This window comes from Dromiciops gliroides, chromosome 2 (assembly GCF_019393635.1).
Source record: "Dromiciops gliroides isolate mDroGli1 chromosome 2, mDroGli1.pri, whole genome shotgun sequence".
NCBI classification, from domain to species: domain Eukaryota; kingdom Metazoa; phylum Chordata; class Mammalia; order Microbiotheria; family Microbiotheriidae; genus Dromiciops; species Dromiciops gliroides.
This window is the reverse complement of record NC_057862.1, coordinates 307344013-307368522: the sequence shown is the minus strand read 5'-3', so window position 1 is coordinate 307368522 and position 24510 is coordinate 307344013. Positions and strand designations below refer to the sequence as shown.

At 36.2% G+C, this 24510-nt stretch overlaps 1 protein-coding gene across 1 annotated transcript in view; it reads right to left on the bottom strand.

Moving 5' to 3' along the window:
• The window catches only part of CTNNA1 (catenin alpha 1), a 134729-nt gene that overhangs the window by 96479 nt on the left and 13740 nt on the right, over nucleotides 1-24510 (bottom strand). The window contains 4 exon segments of the mRNA XM_043985392.1: nucleotides 4610-4813; nucleotides 11540-11809; nucleotides 15075-15194; nucleotides 15858-16024. Of these exon segments, the coding sequence (XP_043841327.1) occupies nucleotides 4610-4813; nucleotides 11540-11809; nucleotides 15075-15194; nucleotides 15858-16024 (761 nt within the window).

Below are 24510 nucleotides of genomic sequence, written 5' to 3'. Positions count from 1 at the left end.
AATATCAATATAGAAGTATTAATGTTTTTGAACATCCACAAAATCCATTGTTTTTCAGCCACATTTAAAACAGGAGCCATAAAACTCTGTAGACACCTAATTAGTCCAAAGTACTGACAGTCACAGTGGACTAAAAAATCTTTTGACCAGAAAGAATAACCTTAGAGATAACAAATTACCTTATAACTTCCAAAACCTTGGTTTCACAAATTTGAACTCACTGTTCATTCTCCAAGGTAATTTGTGCTTCTTTAGGTACCCAAAATAATTTGGGTAGTAGCTTAAAGTAACAACTGAGGGATTGAAACAGATGATACCTTAGTGTAGAGTGTCTTTGGAGTTCTTCCTATAATAAGAAGCTCATTATTTGAATTGATAGTGCACTGGAAATTAATAAAAAGTGGAATGATCCAACACACAAAGTCCAACTAAAAAACCTCAAGAAGCTAAAAGGATTAAGGTTTTTGTTTGTTTAAAGCAAAAACCCCCACAACTCAGTAAGGAGTTTCTAGCTCTACAAAAGTCTCCTATGTTTCTCTAACGTGTTAGAAGATAAAAATATTGAATGTCTAAGATCAATTCTGACATACTAAAAACCTATTCATCTGCAGACCAACATATTGATCATGCTTCCAATCTCTGATCCATCATCTTGCCTTCAAAAGACAACTTTACTATTGCTTCATTAAGTATGTACCATTCTATCTAATAAATGAACATGGCATTTTATGATCATAAAAGGTTGTATATTTTCTAATTGCCAAGCCACAGGAACAAAATGTTTTTCAAAACTGTTGGTTTTGAAGTTAAAATTGTGGCTTTTTTCATTAGGTTTAAAAAAAAACCAACAACCCACACTTCTCCATCAGTTTGGGCAAGTGTCAAACACATAGCCCATTTCCATTTGAGTTTGACACCACTAGTTTAGACCATAAAAATGCCATATTTTCACTGACAGTTATAGTTCTCATATTACATCAAAGGCAAAAAGTCAATCCTGTATTTACTTAAATTTTTCATCCAATGTAAAATTAATATCCAAATAGTCCCAACTATAAATACATGTCCTTCCTCTGTCTTCTAAGTTCAAACTGTAAAGTCAATAAAAGTACCTGAAAATACACCTGTCTATTCAAAGAAAGGAAGTATGATTGAGAAATACTGGAGGACACCCCAGGATTTTAATGACTTTTAAATTTACAACAAATTTTACAGTAAAACCAGTACCTTCTATAGCACAGAAGATGCACAAGTATATACAATTTCTTTAATATTTGGGAACCAAGAAATAATCCAGAGCTGTTTCCTTTCTCTTTATTCAAGTTATGTGACAACACTGGATAACAATCTAAAGCATTTTCTTCTGGTCTAAAAGTATTTGGATTCAGAATGAATGGAATCCTAGGAACCCAAAAATTAAACAATGAATCCTTCCTAATAAAATGTCACACTATAGGTCGGGTTTGATTAGTCCAAGTTGTCTAGAGTTTCAATGTAACATATATATTTTCTCCTTCATTTCCCAGGAAAATTGTCAAAGACTGATGACTTGCATTATAGCAGAACTAGGCCTAAAGTTCATAAACAGACAGACTTGGCCAAATGGACTCTGTTTAGCTATGGAAGTCTCTGCATGTGCTGGCTCATGCACAAGCAACAGGAAACATTGAGCTTGGTTGCTTCTGGTTGATGAACATCTTTTAAGCCTAAAAGAATCAACTCAACTTTTCACCCCAAGAAAAAATGCAAAAGACCTACTCCCTTGTGTTCCATACAGGACTAAAATACTTGTCAAACAATTTCCATTCAAGACTCTTAGCTTAAGCCTTCTTAAAGGTGAACCCTGTCATTTATGCAACTGAGGAAACTATAGCCCAGAGGGATGAAATGACTTGTCCTAAGGAACACTGGTAGTAAGTAAATGACCTAAGATTCAGATTTTAGTGCCAACAGGCATCTAAACTACACCATAGTTTTCACCTCTTACAATGTTTGCTTATGCAGTACAAGTTATTTAATTGTTAACTCTTAGTCATTATGTCCTCAGTATAGTGCACTTCATGCTGATTCACTAGCCCATATGCTTAGGTTCTGAAGCACTTTTAGCCTTTTCTTCAGCATATCCATATTGAAGGACTTTTGCACTACTCTCCTCACTTCAAATTTAGCACATACCTTTGATCTATTTATGTATCGCTGTCCTTTGATTCCCTATTTAAGACTCCACCAGTGTAATTCATGCTTCAGCCTACCCAGTTCTGAAATTTTCAAGATTTTTTAAATGTGTCCCACACTTTCACCATGGCTTATCAACTGTTTTCTCCACTTGATTTAACTGAGCCTCTAATTTCATTTTTCTGGGGTAGATTGGCTACAATCACAACATAGCAATGGCTTTTAAAAATTAAATATGCTTCACTAATTTTACAATGTGGTAGAAACAAGCTAAACAAGGGAATACATTCAGCTTCACTAGAAGAATATACATTCATAACTCATCAGTAGCATTTACTGAACATGTTCAGCTGAACAAACAAGATGCATAGCAAGGAAGGAATATGGAGAAAGGTCAAAAAAATTTAATGAAAAAATGTTGAACATTTTAAATATTCTAGTGACAATACAAATTTTCCTCTTTCTTTACAAATTGATCTGCCCACCCCTGTAATCTATATCGCTCCTCCCCTTTTACAGCTTAACTCTTCCAGAAGGCAGTCCACAAGAGATGGCACCATTTCCTTTCCTCAATCTTTTCTTGCAGTCTGGCTTCTGACCTCACCAGTCAACATAAACTGGCCTCTCTGAAATTACTAATGATCTAATGGTCTTTTCTCAATTCTCCATCCTTCACCTCTCTGCAGTGTCTGACACCATTGATCACCCTCTTCTTGATACTCTCAGATTTTGTGATACTGCTTTCTCCTATTTTTTCCTCTTACCTGTCTGACCGCTCCTCTCTCATTCTTTGATAATCTTCACTCAGGTCACATCTGCTAACCACAGATATCACTCTTTCCTGGGCTCTCTTCCTCTATACTTCCTCACTTGGTGATTTCATCAGCTCCCACATTTCAATTATCATTTCTATGCAGATCATTCACATCTACTTGTTCAGCCCTAACCTCTCTTCTAACTTTCAGTCTCACCATATTGGTTGTCCCATAGACATATTCAACTCAGTGCATTCACAACAGAATTCTTATCTTTCCCCACAAATGCTGCCTTCTTCCTAATTTCCTATTATTGTTGACACCATCATCCTCCCAGTCTTGAAACCTACTCTCCTCACACTCTCACTTCCCGTATCCAGTCAAGTTGCCAACTGTCTTGTCATTTCTATCTTTGTAAAAACTCTCCCATAAATCTCCTTCTATTCTCTGACAGTACTATGACCCTGGTGCAAGCGCTCATGACCTAACATCTGGCCTATAACAAAAGCATTTTTGGTTCATTTCTCTGCCTCAAGTCTCTTCAATCAATAATCCACTCAGCTGTCAAACTGATCTTTCTAAAGTTCAGGTCTGACTATGTCACATTTCACCCTCCTCTCTCAATTCAGTAAACTCCAGTGACTCCCTATTTCTTCCAGGAGCAAATATAAATCCTGTCTGCTTTTTAAAGCCCTTCATAACCTGGCCCATTCCTACCTACCCTCTTACTTCACTTCCCTCCAAGTACTCTATTATCCAAGAACACTGGCCTCCAAATTGCTGACTGCATTTTCACTGATGACCCTACTAGATGGCTGTGAACAACCTCCCATCTTATCTCTGCCTCCAGGGTCCCCTGACCTCTATTAAGTTTCAGCTAAAGTCCTACCTTCCTTCTGCAAGAAGATGTCTTTCCCAATTCTTCATCTTACTGCCTTCCTTCTGAGATTACCCCCCAATTTTACATAGTTGTTTGCATGCTGACTCACTGATTAGACCATGAGCTTCTTCCTTTGTGTTTCCATTACTTAGCACTATGCATAGCATAGATTGCACCTAATAAATGCTAATCAATTATTTCTTACCCTAATATTTTGATCATGAAAATTAAGAATAAGAAAATGACCTTTGGACAAAACACTTAAGTGCAAGTATTCTCTTAGGCAAAAACACTCTAGAACACAAGCTCTGTGGTGGCAGAATTCTAAGTTCAAAAATATTCTAAATCCAGCCTGATAATTTTCTATTAGGAAAATGCTTGAATCAATGCCCTATTCTAATTTTTGTCCATCTGGCTGAAAAGCAATTTAGAAATGACAATTATGAAAAGACAGAAATCTGTATGGCATGCAAATTCTCACACAATTAGATCTAAAACTGTATTTTATTATTAAAAGTGGCAGTTTCTCAAAAATCTTCTGACTACAGCCTCTCAATAATGAGAAATATGATGGAAAAAATAAGACTCCAAGGAAAGTATTTGTATTTTGCAATGAAGCTAATAACACCTGAAGTTACCAGCCTAAATGCTAAAAATTACTCACGTTATTCATATTTTAGTAAAAAAAAAAGTTAAATCCATAAATTACCCAATATTCTGCCATTGTTCATTGGATTAATAAAAGGAATCTTTTAAAGGAATGAAAAGCCACAAAGACAACCCAAACTCTCATACTTACATTCCCCATGTATTCAGAAAGCAGATCCTGTAAGGCCTGTCGAACTGCATTGCACTCTGCAACAATACGTTCCCGCCGATCATCACGAGTACAAGATGAATCCGCCATCAGGGCTGCTCCACTGATGATGCTCTCTAGACGTTCCTCAAGAGAAGGTCTGAAACGCTCTTCACTGAAGCTCAGAGGGTCAACGATTATTTGTTTCTGGGGGGGGAAAGATTATTATCTATTATGTATAACTATGCTATTGCCTTGTTTTTCTCCAAGATCAAGTAAGAAAAACTTGATCACAATTCAGTATGCATACAAATAGTCAAACATATGGAGAAAATTTATACTTCAGAACAGATTGAAGGTAACATTTCCAGGGATAATCCCACATAATGATGAGTTGTGTTCAACTGGCAGTTAATTTTTTCTAAGTACTACAAGCCAACAACTTAGCAAAACGTGGCCTCCATGAGGAACATTACTGAAAAAAACTACTGAACTCTTGAGTACCTGCAAATCCATTTGTACAATGCTAACTATTAAAGTTGTCCAGTGTAATTACTTCATCGTAAAACAAGGAAAGTGGGTTAGTTTTCTCTTGATCCTGTAAAAGTGCCATGGTATAGACTTGTGTATAGCTAGTATGGCTAGACAACATCAAATGAACTGTGTATCTCAAATTACCATCCCCCCCCAAAAAAAAATTATCCCCCAAATCTCACTGACCCATGTTTAATCTACTGTTAAACTATCCAACAGAGAGTTTTGAAGCCTATTTCTAAGTCTCAAATCTCATGTCAGTCCCACAAATTTCCTCCCTTCTTAGAATTCCTTCTAGCTCTTTATTTCTACTCCTAGCATATCCTCTAGTTCTCTTGTATGATTTGAGTACTTCCAAGGGCAGGAAATTTGTCTATATATAGTTTGGAAAATGCCTTGCAAGTATGGCCCAATGAAACTTATCCTTATCGTGTGGTACTAAATGATTTATTTATCTATCAAGGAATTAAGTTTTGCTGTGAGAAATTTTTTTTACAGTATCTACCATTCATCATACCAAACTCTGGTAAGTTTGTCACAGGATCCAACAAACAAGTTGAGGAAACTTGTAGAACACTAAGACTATCTTCCTGTCATCTCTCATCATGTTACCAGCCCATCTTCTTTTCCCATCATTTGTTAGCCCAGTGATATTGTTTGTTGTTGTTCTTTAAAATTCCTCATCGGTCATATATTGCAGCATGAGTTTTGGTCACATTGAAGGAAAAAATTTTTAATGTTTTCAAAACTCACTGGTCTCAGAGGAGCCTATTATTCAATACACAGGTTTAGAGAAATGTCAACCAAGTGGCAGGCATGCTCTAGAAGAATTTGGAGGATCCGAGTTCAAATCAAAATTCTGCTAACAAGTATGTACATGACTTTGGGCAAGTCACTTAATCTCTCTTGGCCTCAATTTTCTCACCTTTAAATGAATCAACAAGCATTTATTAAGCAGTTACTATGGCCAGGCCCTATGTTAAAAGCTAGGAATACAAAGAAAGGCAAAAACTAGTCTCATGACCTCAATGAGCTTACATACTAATAGGAGTAAAATGAGGGGTCTGGACGGAATGACCTCAAATGTACTTTAGAAGCCAAATCTATAATCTTAAATCGTTTTTCAAAGGAAACCAAGTAATTTTTCAGTTCTTCACATAAGAAATTTCATCTTCCAAGTCCATATATTTTCACTGGCTGTTTTCCATGCCTAGAATTCTCTCTATCCTCACCTCTACTCCTTGATTTCCTTGAATTCCTTCAAATTTCAGGTAACCTGAATTTCCTCCCTAGCATCAAGTATCAGCTAAAAGCCCACCCTCTGGGAAAAGCCTTTCCCGTTAATGCTTGTACCTCTCCATTGCCCTCTGTGTAGTGTTCGTTTTCAATGCTTTAGACTGTTATATTCTATACCTTATACTACACCACCAACAGAATACTAATTTTAAAAAGAGGAGTCTTTTTTTCCAGGAGAAAGAAGCTTGGGGTCATTAAAAGAGCTTTGTAATTTTCAGCCCACTCTCCTCCTCCTGCTTAATTCTGGGTCCAATTCATCGTCCATCTACGCTGTTTGTCCAACATATGCATATTGACAGCAAAGCTCTACAAGGTGTCCATACATCTGTATGGACTAATCTAAGCAAGAAATACTCCATTTGATTTCTCCTGTGTGGAAGATTGGGCCAAACTCTTTCAAATGGTTATAGATCTGTTCCAAGACACTGGATTTCAGACTAAATTTAATTAGCAAAAGGTCATTCAATTGTTTTTTATCCACTACTGCTTCTCTCTTCTTTATAAATATATATTTATAAATTTTGCTGTTTTTATTATAAATATAAATAGCAAAAGGTCATTCATTAACAGGAGCACTTGAAAGATCTAAATATCCATAAGAATCCCTCTTCAATGATGACTCCATGCTGGATTCCCTCCATCACAGTGCAGAACACTTTTGGCATACTTGTTTTGTGCCTGACTGATGTTTATGATCACAGAGTCACAGAGTGATATCTCTTTTACTGTATCTTGAATGATTTTTGGAGAAGGCATGCTGTGGAGAGAGTGATTTTTTTTTAAAACCTGGTTCTGCTGTTATCAAATGTCTTTTCATAATGGCAAACAATAAGCACAGTGGGACCTTATATTCTCCATATCTATCAGTCAACTGTGACATGGTAAAGATATTTTCCTTACAAGAATGTCCTTTGACATGTATGCAGATGACTCACATCTAGATAAGTTTGAAAGATTCTGAATAGTTGGAATAGTAGGTAAATAGGCCTTTGGTATCTTCTCCATCTTCCAAAGTCTTGAAAACCAATCCTTCAACACTCAAAATTTAATTCCCTCCAGCAAAGATCTCCTCTACATAGACTTGGTACAATGTAGTTGCTTTTCCTATCTCTGTTCTCCGGTGTCATTTGTACCTCCTCTATAAGCATATTAAGACTTTAATTTTAGAGACTAGAGAGTAAAAATGGTTTCTTAGAAAATTTTTTTGCAGATCTTTTCCATTTTTCTATTATTTGCTTCCCTCCTACCATTTTGATCTTTAAATACCCACCAGGAATACTTTGTTTATTTGTGTCTCTCACCAAGCTTTCTTTAAATTGGTTTTTATCCACTACTGCTTCTCTTTTCTTTATAAATATTACTCATAAACATCCATCATCTTCCATCATAAGATTTATAAATTACTTTAGACTTTAAACCAATGCTGCCTTCAGCCATCATCTCTCACTGCTTGCCAAAACCAGGCAAGTGTTTCCCAGGGAGCTCTTAATTTTCAATAAATTTTTGTATAAACGTACTGTAATCAGTGTTGATGTTATTTCTGTTGTGTTGTATGCTACCCATTTTACATTATTAATTATTTCTTCAAAAATAGTTCAGGATCAAGACATTATAACTGTATGCCATCTTTTCTTCATTATTATTTTACATTCTAGCTGCTTACTAATTCTAATGTTTCCTTAAATAAGTTAGTGGTGTTATGTATAACTTATATTGAATTGCTTGCCTTCTTAAACAGAGGGGAGAGGGGGAAGAGGAAGAAGGGAATTTGGAAAACAAAGTTTTTTAAAATGAATGTTAAAATTGTTTTTATGTGTAATTAGAGAAAAATAAAATGCTAAATAAACAAAAAAAGAAATTTTTAAAAAATAAGTTAGTGGTGTGTCTGTACACAGAAACATGATTTGAGAGCAACTCTCATATCAAAACAATTCCTTTATTATCTGTTAACTTTACTTTTTACAGCTATTCAATGCTTACCATTTCTAGCATCTAATGATTCTTTTCTGAAAGGGAGTATTTATAATGTAAAGACATGAAATTTCTGGAATCCAGACCTAAGCATTATGCTTCTCTTATTCCTGTTCTCTGACCCATGCTTTCAAACATATTTGTTACCATCCTCACCTATTCTCACTATTGCAATGAAGTCAACAAGTATCAGTGGATATCAATTGAATATGGAGGATTTTAACTGCTAAATTACTTTCATAAATGTCTTTTTGCAAATGCTTATGAACATGGCAATAACTATAAAATACCCTAGAAAATTATGTTTCTTTCTATGTAGGATGAAACAAATTCTGCCAATTCTTTTCTTTGCCTACACAAAGAATACTTGTGAGCTGTCTTTCCATTTAGCTGAAACTTTGTGTTTTGCTTATTGAAAGATTGATAAGACAACTCTTCCAACAGTATTTCCACTTACTGGTCATTGAACAAGGTTCTCATGTTTAGAGTACCACCTCAAAGTTTATAGATGGTCTAAAAACTGACTTCTAGAGCTCTCTATCCCCCTCTTCCACCATTGTTACTATCACTGCAAAAGTGAAAAGAGGCTCCATAAAACTGGGGTTTATTTTGTATTTTATGGGTTGTAGTGACTAAGTAATTCATCACCAAGTGGCTAGCCTACTGGTGAGGAATTTCACTGTACCTAAGCTAGGTTGACACTCAGAAAATAGAACTGTTTTTTTCCCCCCCCTGGGATCATATTCAAAGCCTTTCTAATAGGGTAGCACCTCCAAGAGTTCATGGTGCACTGGCATAGACTTTAGGAACCCAAGACTACCTCTCTACACCATGATGAGGCAACAGGATAGGACTTTTTAGACACTTCCTAATATCAGAGAATAAATCTTGCCAATGTAACAGTCCAGTGAACTATCATTACTGTTTAATTTGCCATAATAAATCACATGCAGCAAAATTCCCTTTCCCCTCCTCAAAGTAAACATAGCACAACCTAAGGACCAAAATCATCAATGAGATTAATAGCAATTCAGTGGAAAATAACTCCTGAAATCTAGTCATGGGACAGTATCAGGTACAGAGCACCTATTAATAATATCCTCAGATGGGCAAATGATAACCTTTACCTTTACCCCCATAATTTTTATATCATTACACAGAAACCCACTTATACAGTCATGCAAATATTTGCTTAAATTCTTAACTGAGGGGCCATGACCCTTGACAAAAACCATTGTAGTCAACTTCAACTGCATCAGTTAAATAAAATGCTCAAAATATTTTTCCTATTTTCCAGTATGGATACCTTTCCCACTTCTCCTTAGTCAAGAAGTTCTACAGTTTAAAAATTGAACAGGCAGACTCTTTAGTTTATCTTAATTCCACAATTTATCTGGTCATTTTTCTTAATAGATGAGGTTATTATGGAATCAATGCAAATAAAGCTGCATTATGATAACTGGCAGTCAATATGATATGTCTCTGAAATTCAAGCCATAGTAGAATCAATAGCCTCATGACTAGAGGGACCTTAGAGATCATCATCGTTACAAGCCTGTTGTTTTATAGGTGAGGAAGAAGCTGAGGCCAAGAGTAACGAAGAACTTGCTGATGGGTATTATTTACTTAAGACAGCAAGCTGTTTTTATTTATTGCAAATCTTAACGTGGAACTCAAGCTTACAACTAAATCAGGGAGCTGATTCAGTATAATGGGAATAAAGAAGGATTCTGAATCAGAGGTGCTGGGCTCAAATGCCGATTCTGCCACATAGTACTCCCATGACTCTGGCCAAGTAACTTAACCTCTCTGGGCCTCAGTTTCCTCCTAGATAATGAGGGAGTTGAGGTAAATGACCCTTCCTTAAGGTTTCATCCAGATCTAATTTCTATGATGTTTTGATCCTATGAGAAGCTAACAATAGTGCCAGCTGACATGTAGAATTTATCATAACAATTTTCAACGATTAAAGTGATTTAAAATATTTAAAGTCCCCTTGCAATAATTCAGGAGTAACTATTTAATATTTCAGGTTTACAGCGTGTGACTTATAAGTATTAAAGCAGCCATGCAAATTATAAAGAACCCATCTTGCTGCTCCCAAAGCCTGGGAAGGGCAGTTGAAAAAAAATGAATCTGTGCTATAAGGAAGAAAAGAATGCTAATAAAAAGTAAAAATTCTACCCACTATTCAGATTTTGGCATTGAGCTGACTTAGAAGTGAATTTAGACATAATCTTACTCCAGCTCCCAGAAGAAACTAATAAGAAAAAGGAGATTCAAGAAGTAAAGTAACTCCCACAAAGCCATACATCCTCCTCAAGGCAAGCTAATTGTCATATAAACAAAACAAGGGAGGCAGGCATAATGTTAACTGAAAGAGTTGGGAAACTGGTTTAATTCTGGCATCTGATACTTCCCTTGATCTCTGAGCCTCAGGTTCCTTACACGTAAAATGGAAATAATATTCAAACACTCTACCTTCTCAAGGTCATTGTCAGGAAAGTGCTGTATAAACCTCAAAGTGCCATGGAAATAAGAGTAATCACGCACCTATGCTCAAGTGCTTTGGTATATGATGGGAAAGTGTTAATAGAGTTTTTTGGAACCTACCTGCTACTTCAAGAGATAGTAGGAAAGAAGCAGAAAAATCTAATGTTAATGTTTCCTATTAAAGCATCCTACCACAAGGCATGTGAAGCAGCATTTTAAAAAATACTGCTTTGAAGCACAATACCAAGAGTATTTTGACCCCTGATATCTGCTCCTACTTGATTAATGTCAGATGATATGATATTCTAATCTTGTCATTGAAGGGATAAAGATTTCTAGGCAGATTAACTTACAAATAACTCCCCTAGTTCTCCTAAATATGACCCGACTTCACAAGAAATATACAAATTTACATAAATAGAATCAGCTTTAATTCATAAGAAATCTTTAAAAAATATATTGGATCCAGCAGGCTAAGGTAGGATCAAGTAAACTGATTTTCATAAGCATTTCTTTCTATTTAATACATTCATGAACATCTCCATCATATGAGTTAGAATACTTACTAGTCTCCCTTTTGAAAAGAAAGTTTATTTAAGCAGCAGCAGTCCTAATTTTCCTTTTTATACTATAACTTACATCAAAGTTATTGAGTGCATATGCCAGTTCTCCTCCTCCTCCACCCTGTTGCTGGGAGGCATCATCAGAAGCTGTGGCCTGGGCTGCATTGGAGATCCCAGTAACAGCTTGTTGCAACTGTTTGTATATCAGATCCCTGTTAGCTTTATAAGCAGCCACATCAGGGTGCTGAAGGCAGGCCTGGGCAGCAGTATACAATATTGGAATGTTTTTCTGTAGTATTCCTCTGGCTGCAGCCATTTGATCCCGATGGCCCACATCTTTCAGTTCCTGCAAGAGTAAAATTTTTTAAATGGATAGTTACCACCAATTTGTACACATTTTGTTTCTAAGAACTATTTATTAATTTGATGTAAATAACAGTATTCATCATGATTTGAAATTGAAATGGAGGGGGCATGTAGACTGTGACTGGGGATCTACTTTTAGTCCGTCCACAAACAAGCCAAACTGATAGTTCAATCAGCAAAAAAAATAAAACAAAAAAAATGGTCACTAACTACATGCAACTGGAACTTTCATGCACCATTTGATCCTTCTCAAAATTCAACTTCCCATCAGAAAGACAAACTGTTAGCAACACATTCTAGATGTATCTAAAGTCAACGTTTACCCCAACAACTTATAGTCTAATTGAATTTAAATATAAACAATTACATATTGTTTAGGTAATTGTTTATAGTGTTTTCTAAGAGTTCAAGAGAGAACAGTACTGGTACAAAGAGTGAGGGACCTAATTTCCCTCTAACAGAAGAGGCCAAAGGTCTCCGATTCTCTCTTTAAGGAGAGCGCCTGGGGACCCTACCCTATCATTTCTAAACAGGCTGCACACCAAGACTTCATCACGCCTTTTCCCTAGCCCTCCTGAGCTTGTTATGACTGTGAGGAGAATGGCTTTTCTTTGTATAGTCGCTGCTTAGCCCAGTTCATGGCACCCAGTAGGCATTTAATGTTTATCAACTGACTGAAGAGGGCTGGACTAGATGGCCTCTGAAGTCCCTCTACAACCTAAAATTTCTATGATCTGATTTGAGGAGATTGATTGAGGAGAAAAAATACTTGTAATAATAATTTTTATATATATATCCAAGGAGGAAATTTTGTGTGTCTAATCTGTTCCAACGGTTCCTTATTGAAATAAAATTTGTAACAAACGTGGCCGCTACTAAGAATAATTCACATATGAAGCAAGAAGAATAGGAGGTTGAACTAGTTTCTAGTATTCAGATATATTATCAACACACACCAAGTAAGTCCAAGAGTACAAATTTAAACCTTTATCATAGCTTTTACACATGTAAATAGTTTAAAAAAAAAGAAAAAGGAGGGAAAAAAAATCTGATTTTACAAAATCAAATCCAATTATTCAATTATAAGTCTGATCTGATTAATCAATGGTTAATCTTTAAATAAGATCCTTCTTTAGAAAGTCCTCACATGAAACTTTCAAGTCCTCTTTCAAAAGTTTGTGCAGACCTCCTAGTTTATTCATTGTACCAACTTACTATTTCAATCAGAAACATCCTATCATTTAGCATTTTAATTTGCACTTAATAGCTTAAAGAATTCCAAATGCCCTACAGCAAAATACATGGTTTAAATGCTGTAGTTTTAGGAATAAGAAGATTTACAGAATTTGGTTATAATTTCAAATAAAAAACCATTACAAGTAGTTATGGCTGGGCCTTAGGTAAATAAATGTATTTTGCATATTTTTTAAATGCTTACACTATTAAAAGACTTTCTGGAAACTTGCAACCATATTTCCTTGTATAGAAATTTTTTCCTGTTACAAGGTAGGCCACTCTAGGTAAGCCATAACACTTTACACTCAAATTTTCAAATAACATAAGAAATTTGGCCTATTGCTATTTTCACCTTAAGTGATCTATATCTATATATATATAGTTATAATTTTTAAAAATGCACAATAGCAAATAGTAGCAAGATTTAAATAATTCACCGAAAGATCAGACTATATCTTACAATAGTAAAACCATTCCCACCCATCTTTACTTTTATAATGTAACTGACATTTCTCCCACTTATTCATGAGTCATGACATCAAAAGCATTCAGCAAAAAAAAAACCTTGCACGTAAATTAAAGAATTAAATGAAAACTACCATTTGGACACATGCATTGGTTTTATCATACAGCTGAAATAAAATTTCTTCTGGGGATCAACCAGACCAAGCAAACAGAAAAGGTACTTAAGTTCTATATGCTTTAAACTTAAGTTCCTCTGATGTTTTTGACTTAAAAATCTTAACTCTTATTAGTTGAGAAATTTGTTGAACCTAAATAAATCACTGTTCCAAGGTATGTGATCAGTACATGTGAGATGTAACCCTGTTTTGTAGCATTAGAAAATGCTACAAGTTAACACTGTAACTTGTCTGTTGTTTTCATTGATAGATATTTTACTACATTATACTATACTTGCTGTGGGGGAGGAAGGGAAATCTCAAATTTAACTACATTATAAAAATTTAAAATAACCAGCTGCTTTCTCTAAGAAATAGGGAAAAAATCAAATACTGATTATTAGGAAAACAATTCAAAAATCAACAAAATCTCTAAGCAGAAACTGGCTAAGATTCGTGCATGTTGAGAGTACTACACACATCTACTCGAGTACTACACACATCTACTCCACAGAACACAAATATCAAATGCCATCTGACACTAAGGCCATGGAAAAGTAAAAGCAAAACCCCAAAAGCTATAAAGCTTTTATTATAAAGGGCCTGGTTTGAGAAATAAAAATATATAGTCATTAGGCTGCTAGGTGGTGCAGTAGATAAAGCACCCCACCCTGGATTCAGGAGGACCTGAGTTCAAATCCAGACTCTCATACTTGACACTTACCAGCTGTGTGGCCCTGGGGAAGTCACTTAACCCTCATTGCCCTGCCCCACCCCAAATAATATATGGTCATGTTCTACAGTTAGTCAAAAGATATAGGGAACAGCTAGGTGGCACAGTGGATAAAGCACCGGCCCTGGATTCAGAAGGTCCTGAGTTCAAGACCGGCCTCAGACACTTGACACATTAGCTGTGTGACCCTGGGCAAGTCACTTAACCCTCATTGCCCCCCCCCAAAAGATATACTATAGTGCATTCCAAATGATCTACTGGCAATAAATGTATTTCAAAAATGAAAGAACATTTTCCCTGAGAAAGCAACAATTTGGGGAGTGATGTTATCCCAATATGACCAATTTCAATCACAACCCAATATCTATTCAGATGAATGAGTATGCTTTAAGCCCTACTACTGTTCCATCTCTAGTCACATTCTTTGTCTGAAATTGTCAGAACACTTAGTTAAACTGGCATAAATAAATACATGATAGCATAGCAGCATAAAATGAGTTAGACTTCTTAACTAGAGCTTTATTACTAGCATAGTACTAAGGATGTTTACTGAATATACTTACTAGTCATGATACCTTTAGAAAACTAGGCAAAATTGTTACTTCCTACTGACTAATAACATAAAATAACGTTCAATACACACAGAATCATTTTACCTGTTGCCTTTTGGCTGCCATAATGTTCAACTTATCCGCTTCAGGTTTTAGAGCTTTATACTGTATGCCTAAATCTTGCTCTGTGCCAGCATTTCTAAGTTTCAAGATACCATCTTCCACCTACAAAACATGCAAATAACTCAAGTTAGTAGTTAATCCAGTGTCTTGGAGTTGTCAGATTGCTTTTAATAGCTATCAAAATGAACAGCTATATGGGGGCAGCTAGGTGGTGCACTGGCCCTGGAGTCAGGAGTACCTGAGTTCAAATCTGGCCTCAGACACTTAACAGTTACTAGCTGTGTGACCCTGGGCTTAACCCCAATTGCCTCACCAAAAAAAAAAAAAAAAAAAAGGAACAGCTATCCAAAGTCTAGTCAATGTTTTTGTTGTCACAGTCCAATATAAAGCACCTACTATGTGCAAGACTATAAGCTTTAGGTTTTTCCCAGAGAGGATGCTGTATTCCCTCTGACCAAACGCATGTAATTTGAACTACTTGACATTTTTCAATTCTGGGAACTAAAATGTGTTGAAATCTTACCTATTATTTCAGCCATTTCATTTATACTATAATAGAGTTAAATACTGAAGAAGAAAAATCATTAAGTGATAGATTTGGAGTAGAGGATGAATTGAAAATCAAACATATTCCAAGCTACAATGTGGTAAGAGCAAATAAAATGGTCAAGAGAGGATAAAATGTACTTTCTCCTCTCTCTTGCCGAGCCAGCAGCCAACAGCTTTAATACTATACCACACAATAAAAAGTTGCGTTGTACTTACAACTTTCAGCTGAACAAGTAATTTGTAGACATCGGCCATGTCTGCCAAAATAAGCAACCGGGTAACAGCTGAGAGCAAGGATCGGGCAGCTCGCACCATGTTGCCACGCTTTACTGAAGAACAGGGGTCATCTGCAAATTCTCCAGAGGCACTCTTCATCAAATCGCCTATTAAGAGTCAGAAAAGTAAACACTTAGGTGGAGTAGATTTGGATGGTTAAAAAAAAAAACAAAACCTTTTTAAAAACTTCAACACAGTGGATAGAGCACCGGCCCTGGATTCAGGAGGACCTGAGTTCAAATCCAGCCCCAGACACCTGACACTTACTAGCTGTGTGACCCTGGGCAAGTCACTTAACCTTAATTGCCTCACCAAAAAATAAAAATAAAAACTTCAACAATAAAAAATTTTCCATGACATTTGAACAAGAACTTTACAGCTGTCCAGCCTCTGCAACCCACAGCTCAGGACTATTGACTATATCTCTCTATCCTCCCCTTGCTGGCATATGCCAAGTTATTTTTACTAGCAAAACCAGTAGGTGATTTAGCACTGGAAGGGCCTTTATGGTCATCTAATCCAACCCTCTCACTTTACAAAAGAGGCAACTAAGGCCCAGGGAAGGCTTTGACCAAGGCCACAAAGCTGGTGTAAATCACAAAGATGAAACTGAATGTAGGTCTTATGACTAAAAATCCAGGGCTTTTTTCAGGCTAGGGCACAGACTATTAGTTCATCCCAGAAAGTTGGGAAACTAGGCCTAGGAAATTTGGCCTTGGCTCATCCCCTGAAGCCCACTTGGGCTTTCCCCATATAACTATCTGTTGTTCTTTCCCAGTCAAGGTACAGCTTTGTTTTTGTATGGAATTCTCCTAAGCCTAGCACAAAGCAAGTGCTTAGTAAATGTTTGCTGAATAAATAGGTATAATGTAATTTTAGATGGTGGACCACATATATGATACACTTAGAAAGCCATGATTTCACTACCCCTTCTCTTCTTATTCTCCCTGTCTGGCTATCTCCAAATGAATCCCTATGGTTCAAGTATTCAACTTACCAATAACACAGATTTAGGAAAGAGTTCTGAGGTAGACTAGTTTATAGATAAATGGAGGAAAAACTTTGATGCAGCCCATCAAATTCAGTTGCACAATAGCCATACAAAGCAAAATTTTGCCCCCTTGGGTTTCACATACTATTTTTTTTTGTAGAAATATTATGTGTTAGGATTAAATGAACTCGTTTATATGTGCTTTGTAGCTCCCCAACACAATCTGTCCTCAGGTATCCTCAAGTGCAAAAAGGAGTATGATATCCTTCACTAAAGACTCTTTTCTACTCTATTTGTAGGGCAAAAGTTACAACTTAAGTGCTTTTTCTTTTATCAATTCCTTCATTCACAAGTTAACATGGTTCACGTCAGGGTTGGGATAAAGGTCAATTTGAACGCATTCATATGGCTGCAGGTGTATACAAAGACAATGTCTGCTTGGCAACCTTTGTAGCACTTGGGATGGTGAAAAAACTATTATAAATACCCAAATTAACCACAAAGGACATATGAAGGAAGACACTATCTGTATCCAGAAAAAGAACTGATAAATTGAAGTATGTATAGAATGGTTTTACAGATATATACAAATTTGTGTCTAATAGTAGCCAGGGATGTGGAGGGTGGGGAGAAAGGAAAAAAGTCACATGATAACATTATTATATATTTAAATGGAATAGCAAGTTGTGCATAATAAACTCACAGTTTCTTTTTTTTTCTATTCTACTATGTTATGGAAATACTCTCATTTTATTTAAGTTCAGAATAAGATAAATATAATTTTAAAAAGAGAAGAAAAAACTCAGCTTCAAATCAATCAACTCTCCTCTAAGGAAGGTTAGTGGTTAAGAAATAAGCCTAAGTAGTTGCAGGAATGATTGGATTTGGGTCAGTCATTTGTACTGAATTCCACCTACTAGCTATATGACCTTAGCCAAGTCTTTTAACCTTGCTGGGACCCAATTTAATTAAATTCAATAAAACAATAAATTGTCTACAAGACACTGTTAGGTGCTGAGAACACAGAACAAAAGGGACAAAAAGGAAAGGGTCCAAACCTTATCCTTACATGATTTGCATTCTAGTAGGACTGGGAATGGGGTCAATGCAACATGTGTACCAAAAAAAAAAATAATAATAATAATAATAATAATAATACACAAAATAATTTCAAGAAGGAGATGACAGAGGCAGCTAGGTGGCGCAGTGGATAGAGCACCAGCCTTGGAGTCAGGAGTACCTGAGTTCAAATCCAGCCTCAGACACTTAACACTTACTAGCTGTGTGACCCTGGGCAAGTCACTTAACCCCAATTGCCTCACTTTAAAAAAAAAAAAAAAAGGAGATGACAATCAGGAAAGGCTTCCTTTATTTCTAGGTAAGGAAAAGCCTGTGCAAACATACATAATATGTTGAGTTTGGGAGTCAAATTGTTCAAGTTTTTAAATACCAAGCTGGGAAGTCACTATTTAATTCTAGAAATGATAGGCACTGAAGATTTTTGAGTAGGCAACTGAGATGGTCAAATCTGTGTTCAAGAAAGCTTATTTTTGGAGCAGCTAGGTGGCGCAGTGGATAAAGCACCAGCCCTGGATTCAGTGCCTGAGTTCAAATCTGGCCTCAGACACTTGACACTTACTAGCTGTGTGACCCTGGGCAAGTCACTTAACCCCCATTGTTCCGCAAAAAAACACACACACACACACACACATACACACACAAAAGAAAGAAAGCTTATTTTTACTAGTTCCAGAAACAGAAGAAACACCAGAGAGGAGAAGTAGCAGAAGCAAGGAGACAAAAGGTTACTGTGATAGTCTGGGTGTGAGGTGAAGAGGACCAACAAAAGAGTGGTTTTTGGCATAGAACCGACAATACTCAAAAACTGACTAGATAGGAGGGTTAGGAAGAGCTAAGTGTCCTCTGGAGAGGGATCAGTTATGGGGGAGAACGGAGATCATACACACTAACTCACAAAAGGCCATTTACTTGAAAACTTTACAGATGATTTTCAGCTATCATTCTGTCCCAAAATTAACTGGCTTTATCTCATTCTCAATCCCCATTTCAGAATGTCCTATTCCATTTTTTTTAGTGCCATACTAATCAAACTATCACAAAAATTATTTTATAAATATAGAACAAATAACAAAATTCATCTGGAAGAACAAAAGCTCAAGGATATCAAAGGAATCAGTGGGAAAAAAAACACAAAACACAAAAAAGTAGTCTACCAAAGTAGTAATGATCAAAACAATCTGGTGCTGCCTAAGAAATAGAGTGAGGGATCGATGGAATAGAACAGGTACAAATTACACTATCATAAATGACCATAGCAACTTTTGGGAACAAAATCTCATTATTTGACAAAAACTGCAAACAGTATGGCAGAAACTAGGTATAGACCCATATGTCACATCATATACTAAAATAAGATCAAAATAGGTACATCTATCAGATTTATGGACAGATTTATCTATCTGGTTTATGGGCAAGGGAAGAATTTAGAACCAAAGAAGATATAAACACTTACTAGCTGTGTAACTCAGGGCAAGTCACTCAACCCTCACTGCCCCACCCCACCCCCCAAAAAAGATATAGAAAGCATTACAAAATGTAAAATAGATAATTGTAATTATATAAAATTTAAAAGCTTTTGCACAAATAAAACAAATGCAAACAAGATAAGGAAAGCAGAAAACTGGGAAAGAATTTTTGCAACAAGTATCTCTGATAAAGGCCTCATTTCCCAAATATGGAGAACTGTGTCAAATTTTTAATGTCATTCCTCAACTGACAAATGGTCAAAAGATATAAGCAGGAAGCTTTCAGACAAAGGAATCAAAGCTATCTATAGCCATATGAAAAAAATGCTCTAAATCACTATTAATCAGAGAAATAAAAATTAAAATAACTGAGTTCCCACCTCATACCTATCAGAGCGGCTAATATGACAAAATAGATTCTCCCATTCCCCTTGTCAACTCTCCAAACTAACTCTTTAATAGAAACTGAACAAAGTAGAATGGATGAACGTTTTTTTCTTGCTTTCATTTCCTTAAGCTCCTGGATACAGTGGGAATTCACATTTTATTTTCATTGCAGATAAGTGGCATTAGGTATAGGGATAACCATGTCTTTTCACTGGTATATGAACTCTCAGGTAAGGAAATTTCCTCTACCAATGTAAGTCAGCATCTTCTTTGCAAATCTGTTTAGGGAGTCACCTAGAGCACTGAGAGGTTAAGGAATTCGCCCAGTCTTCTTGACTGTGAAGATAGCTCTTACAGCATCCCACTCCCCTGATGTCTCAGATTTATGATATTAGTAATGAAAAAGAGAGACAGTCACTGGATGATGGGTTAAAAACTAGGATTAAACATGCATAATAAATGTTTCCTACATCTCCCAATCTGAGAGGATTATTGACACAGATTAATACAGCTGGTTTGTAGGGGTATTCAATGGTTTAAGAAAAAAAAGCTATGATATTACACAGGGAAGAGTATGAAATATGATGATGATGGCTCTCACCTGCTTTTGTAAAGCACACTTCCTCCTGAAGTGTCAAAATATGAATCTATATACACACTGCTTGGAAAATTGGGGCACACAACTCACCCCACATTACAAAGTCAGTGGCAAGGACTGAGAAGCCACCCAAGCCCAATCCAATTCTGTATCTAGTTCACAGCTGAACAATAATAATAAAAAAAAAAACCTAACAAAACTCTCAGGGCTGCAGTATCTACAGTAAAATCACAACAGTCAACACTGTTACCTCAGGGGATTCCCCTGGACTAAACTTAAAAGTTAAAATTTTTGGAGTTCAAATGAAGGACAAGATAAAACAGGGAAAGAAATTAAAGGGGGGGGGGGCAGGGAGAGAAAGCCCTCCACAGCTGTGATTTAGTACTGGATAAGCTATAAGTAGACAAATTTCAACTCATCAAGAAAGACCTACCTGAAGTAAGAAATCCAAAAATGGAAATAATTTGTTGTTCAAGAAGTAGTAGTTTCTTTACACTGCAGGTTGCCTGGCTGGTTGATCATTTATTCATCAAGAACATTGTTGAGGAGATTCAGGCTTTAGATTAGAGTGGATTTCTTAAAGGGGATAGTACAGTATGAGCTTAGTAGAAAGAACACGGATTTGATATCAGATTTGGGTTGGAATCTTGACTCTGCTCTGTGCTGTTTTCTTATCTGTAAAATGAGCACTGAATTTGTACTTGATCTTAAAGGTGCCTTCCTAGACACTTAAGATTTGAAGTCTATTATTCTCAGCAGATCATATCATTCTAGTTGAGAGGGACCCTACAAAAGATCTAGTCCAACATCCTCATTTTAGAGAGAAGAACATTAAGACCAAAAATTAAGTGATCTGCCCAAAGTCATCAAGGCAATAATTGGCTTCCTATCCAGCACTCCTTCCACTAAAGCAAAAAGATGACATTCCTTCTGAGACATCATCTGAACCCAAACTCAAACCTTTTTAAAACTAGATTATAGAAGAACTAAATCACAAAAGAAGCCATGTCTGAGAAGCAGGGGGGGGGGGGCAGGAAATTCCCCATTTTAATACAAGAGATTAATTTTTCACATAGTGGATATCTTGCTGCTACTTATCTTCCGCCCCTTCTTACCCTTAAAGGAACCACTCACATTCCAACACTATTTCTTACCAGTCCAATGACTGAGTCAATTGACCTGTTTCATAAAGGATTAAGGAAAGGGATTAGAAAAAAACTAAAGGGTATGGAAAGGACAATTTAAAGTATATATGATGAGCCTCAACTAGGCTCATCATACGTTTTTCAAAGAAAAGAGTTTTCAAAACTAGTCAAAGCAACAAAAATTTTCCATAATTATTTTCTTCTTTACCTGTATCTAGTTCTGCATACAAAACCAAAAGGCTCTGACATCTCTTCATGACCCAAAATTCTCACTCACTTGGTCTGTAAACCTCTTAGAAACTGACAAAACACATCTGAAAGTTTTGTTAGGGATGGGTGGCAGGCATATTTGATGGACTTGGGATCCAAGCTCTTCAAAACCACTCTCCAAAAAGTTATACAATAACAACAACACTGTCAAAACAAACTTTAAGAATTCTGCTCAATGAAATGACCAACCACAATTCTAAAGAACCAGTGATGAAGAATGCTACCTACCACCCAGCAAAGGGTAATGGACCCAAAATGTAGAATGAGACATACTAAAAATATAAGATATAATTTTCTTTTGAAGTAGCATCAAAATCTGATGGCTCTACAAACTAAGTTTAACTTTTGAGATATTAGTTATAAATGGAACTATTGTCTCAGTTTCTCTATGATTCTCTCAAGTTTTCTAAGTAAATCATGTCCTTATAAATAGATAATTTGGTGATATGAGGATGTAATAGAATATTATTAAAAAGATGAAGATTTCAGAGAAACATGGGAATACATGAACTGATGCAGAATAAAAGCAGGCAGACCAAAAAAAGGTGAATATTTCAATGTAAAGAGAAACTCCCAATTATTCTCAAATTATTATGGCCACGTTGGCCCCCCAAAAAGATAAGAAAAATCTATCTCCTCACCTTTGCAAGTCAAGGGACTATAGGTGTAGAACACTGTATATTGTCAAACTCAGGTGTTATGTTGGTTATTTTGCTGACATGCTTGTTTCCCTTTCTTTTATTATAAGAAATGTTTCACTGCGTATGGAAGGGGGTGGTAGAGAATATATTCAGAAATCTAAGTCTGGTAAAAACAAAAGCTATAAATAATTTTTTAAAAAGAAATTAATATAAATCTATAACTCTAAATGGGAATCTTGTTGAGTAAGTCCCTTCTCAAACTGTTTATACAAACATTTTAAAAATGGACTTAAGTTAGGCAATAAAAAGAGAACAATGTCTTTGGCTCTCTTTTTTCTTTTAACCAGCTAAATACAATGGGAATTCAAAGAGAAACCATCCAAATCCTGAGTATGTTTAACTACCCAAACTAGCACACTGGCTTACATACATTTTTTAAAATAACTGAATCTGTTATAATTAGTATAGGCAACTTCAGGTGATGAAATTCCCTTCCCAATGTGAGTTGGTAACAGCTATTGCCTCAGTTTTACTGAGGGTACTGGGAAGTTAAGTGTCTTGACTTGCCCCAGGGCCATAGAGCTGTCAGAAAAGCAGGACTTGAATGTAGGCCAGCTTTCCATCCACTATGTCATACCGCCTCTCATCTTGCACATAGTATGCCCTTACCTGGTTTATTTAATATGCTGAAGAAAACATTTTAAGACATCCATCTGATTAAGTTTTTGGAGGCTAGGAGATAAGCACTGTGTGTCAACATGACAGCTCCTCAAGAGCAAGGCCTAAGAACATGAGTTAAGTATTCACTACCTGCCTAAACTATCAAGACTGGCCAGAAGTATAACTTGTATTCAGTGTTCAAAAAGGACAAAATAAAGCAAACATGATGAAAAGCTCGTATAGTTCACTACTATCATTCTTTAGCTGCAAGGGAATAGGAGAGCCAAGATAAGCTGCAAAAATGGGGACCCTACAAGGAAAACGTTCAAACAAAATTCTGAAGCCTGGAAAGCAACAGAATATAAGAATTAGTAAAAAGGCTACAATGAAATAGATGTGGGAAAAATGGTGTGTCAGAAAGCAACATCTTCAAGTCTGATGGCCTAATAAGCTCCAGCACTTAGCACAGGATCTGGCTTATAGTCTACAATGAATAAATGTGCTTGTTGACTTGACTTGAAATCCTAGGCTTAAATTACTTAAGAGCTGTATGACCATGGGCAACTCATTTCTTCTCCCTGTCTCTCAGTTTCCTTATCCATAAAATGGGAATCTGTATTGCCTATAATCACAAAACTGTTTATGAGCAAAGAGCTTTAAGCACTTTAAGCTTTAAGCACTACAGAAATGTATAAATGTGAGCTCTTAGTGACAGCAAGTGGACCAGTGAATTCACTGGCACAGGAAATTCCCAAATGAGAAAATTGTCCTCTACCAATGCAGGTGAGCACCTTCTTTACAAATTATGTAGAGTCTTAGAAAACTAACTATAACCCTGAAAGGCTAAGTAAAGTGTCCAGAATCACAAAGCCTTGAAGAGAGATTCAGGGTCATGTAGCTGGGACTATCTCATGATCACACTACTCTGCCACAGTACTCATAATGAAGATGACAGGCAACATGGACCATAGATGGATAGATGGTCTTGGTCCAGTCCCTGGGTAACTCACAATCTCTCTAACCCTCAGGCAGGAGTTGTCAGAATGCACCAGTAGATTACATTCTAAATCCAAGACCTAAAACTGGAAGACTAACTTACTATAGGGTATGACATTGTACACATCAAGATGGGGGAAATGTGTAAGATGAATAAAGCTAAGCTCATCAATGCATAAGAGAGGTGTTAAATTTTAGTAATCAAAATAATCAATGAATTTTCTCTATTTCCTGACATCAGGCTGCTTTGGAAAATGACTAAAGAGTTGTTAAAACTAGAAGACAAGAAAGAAAGAAATAGAGCACCCACACAACAAGGTATAACAAACCTCTTGCAAGATATCTTGAGCCAAACAACT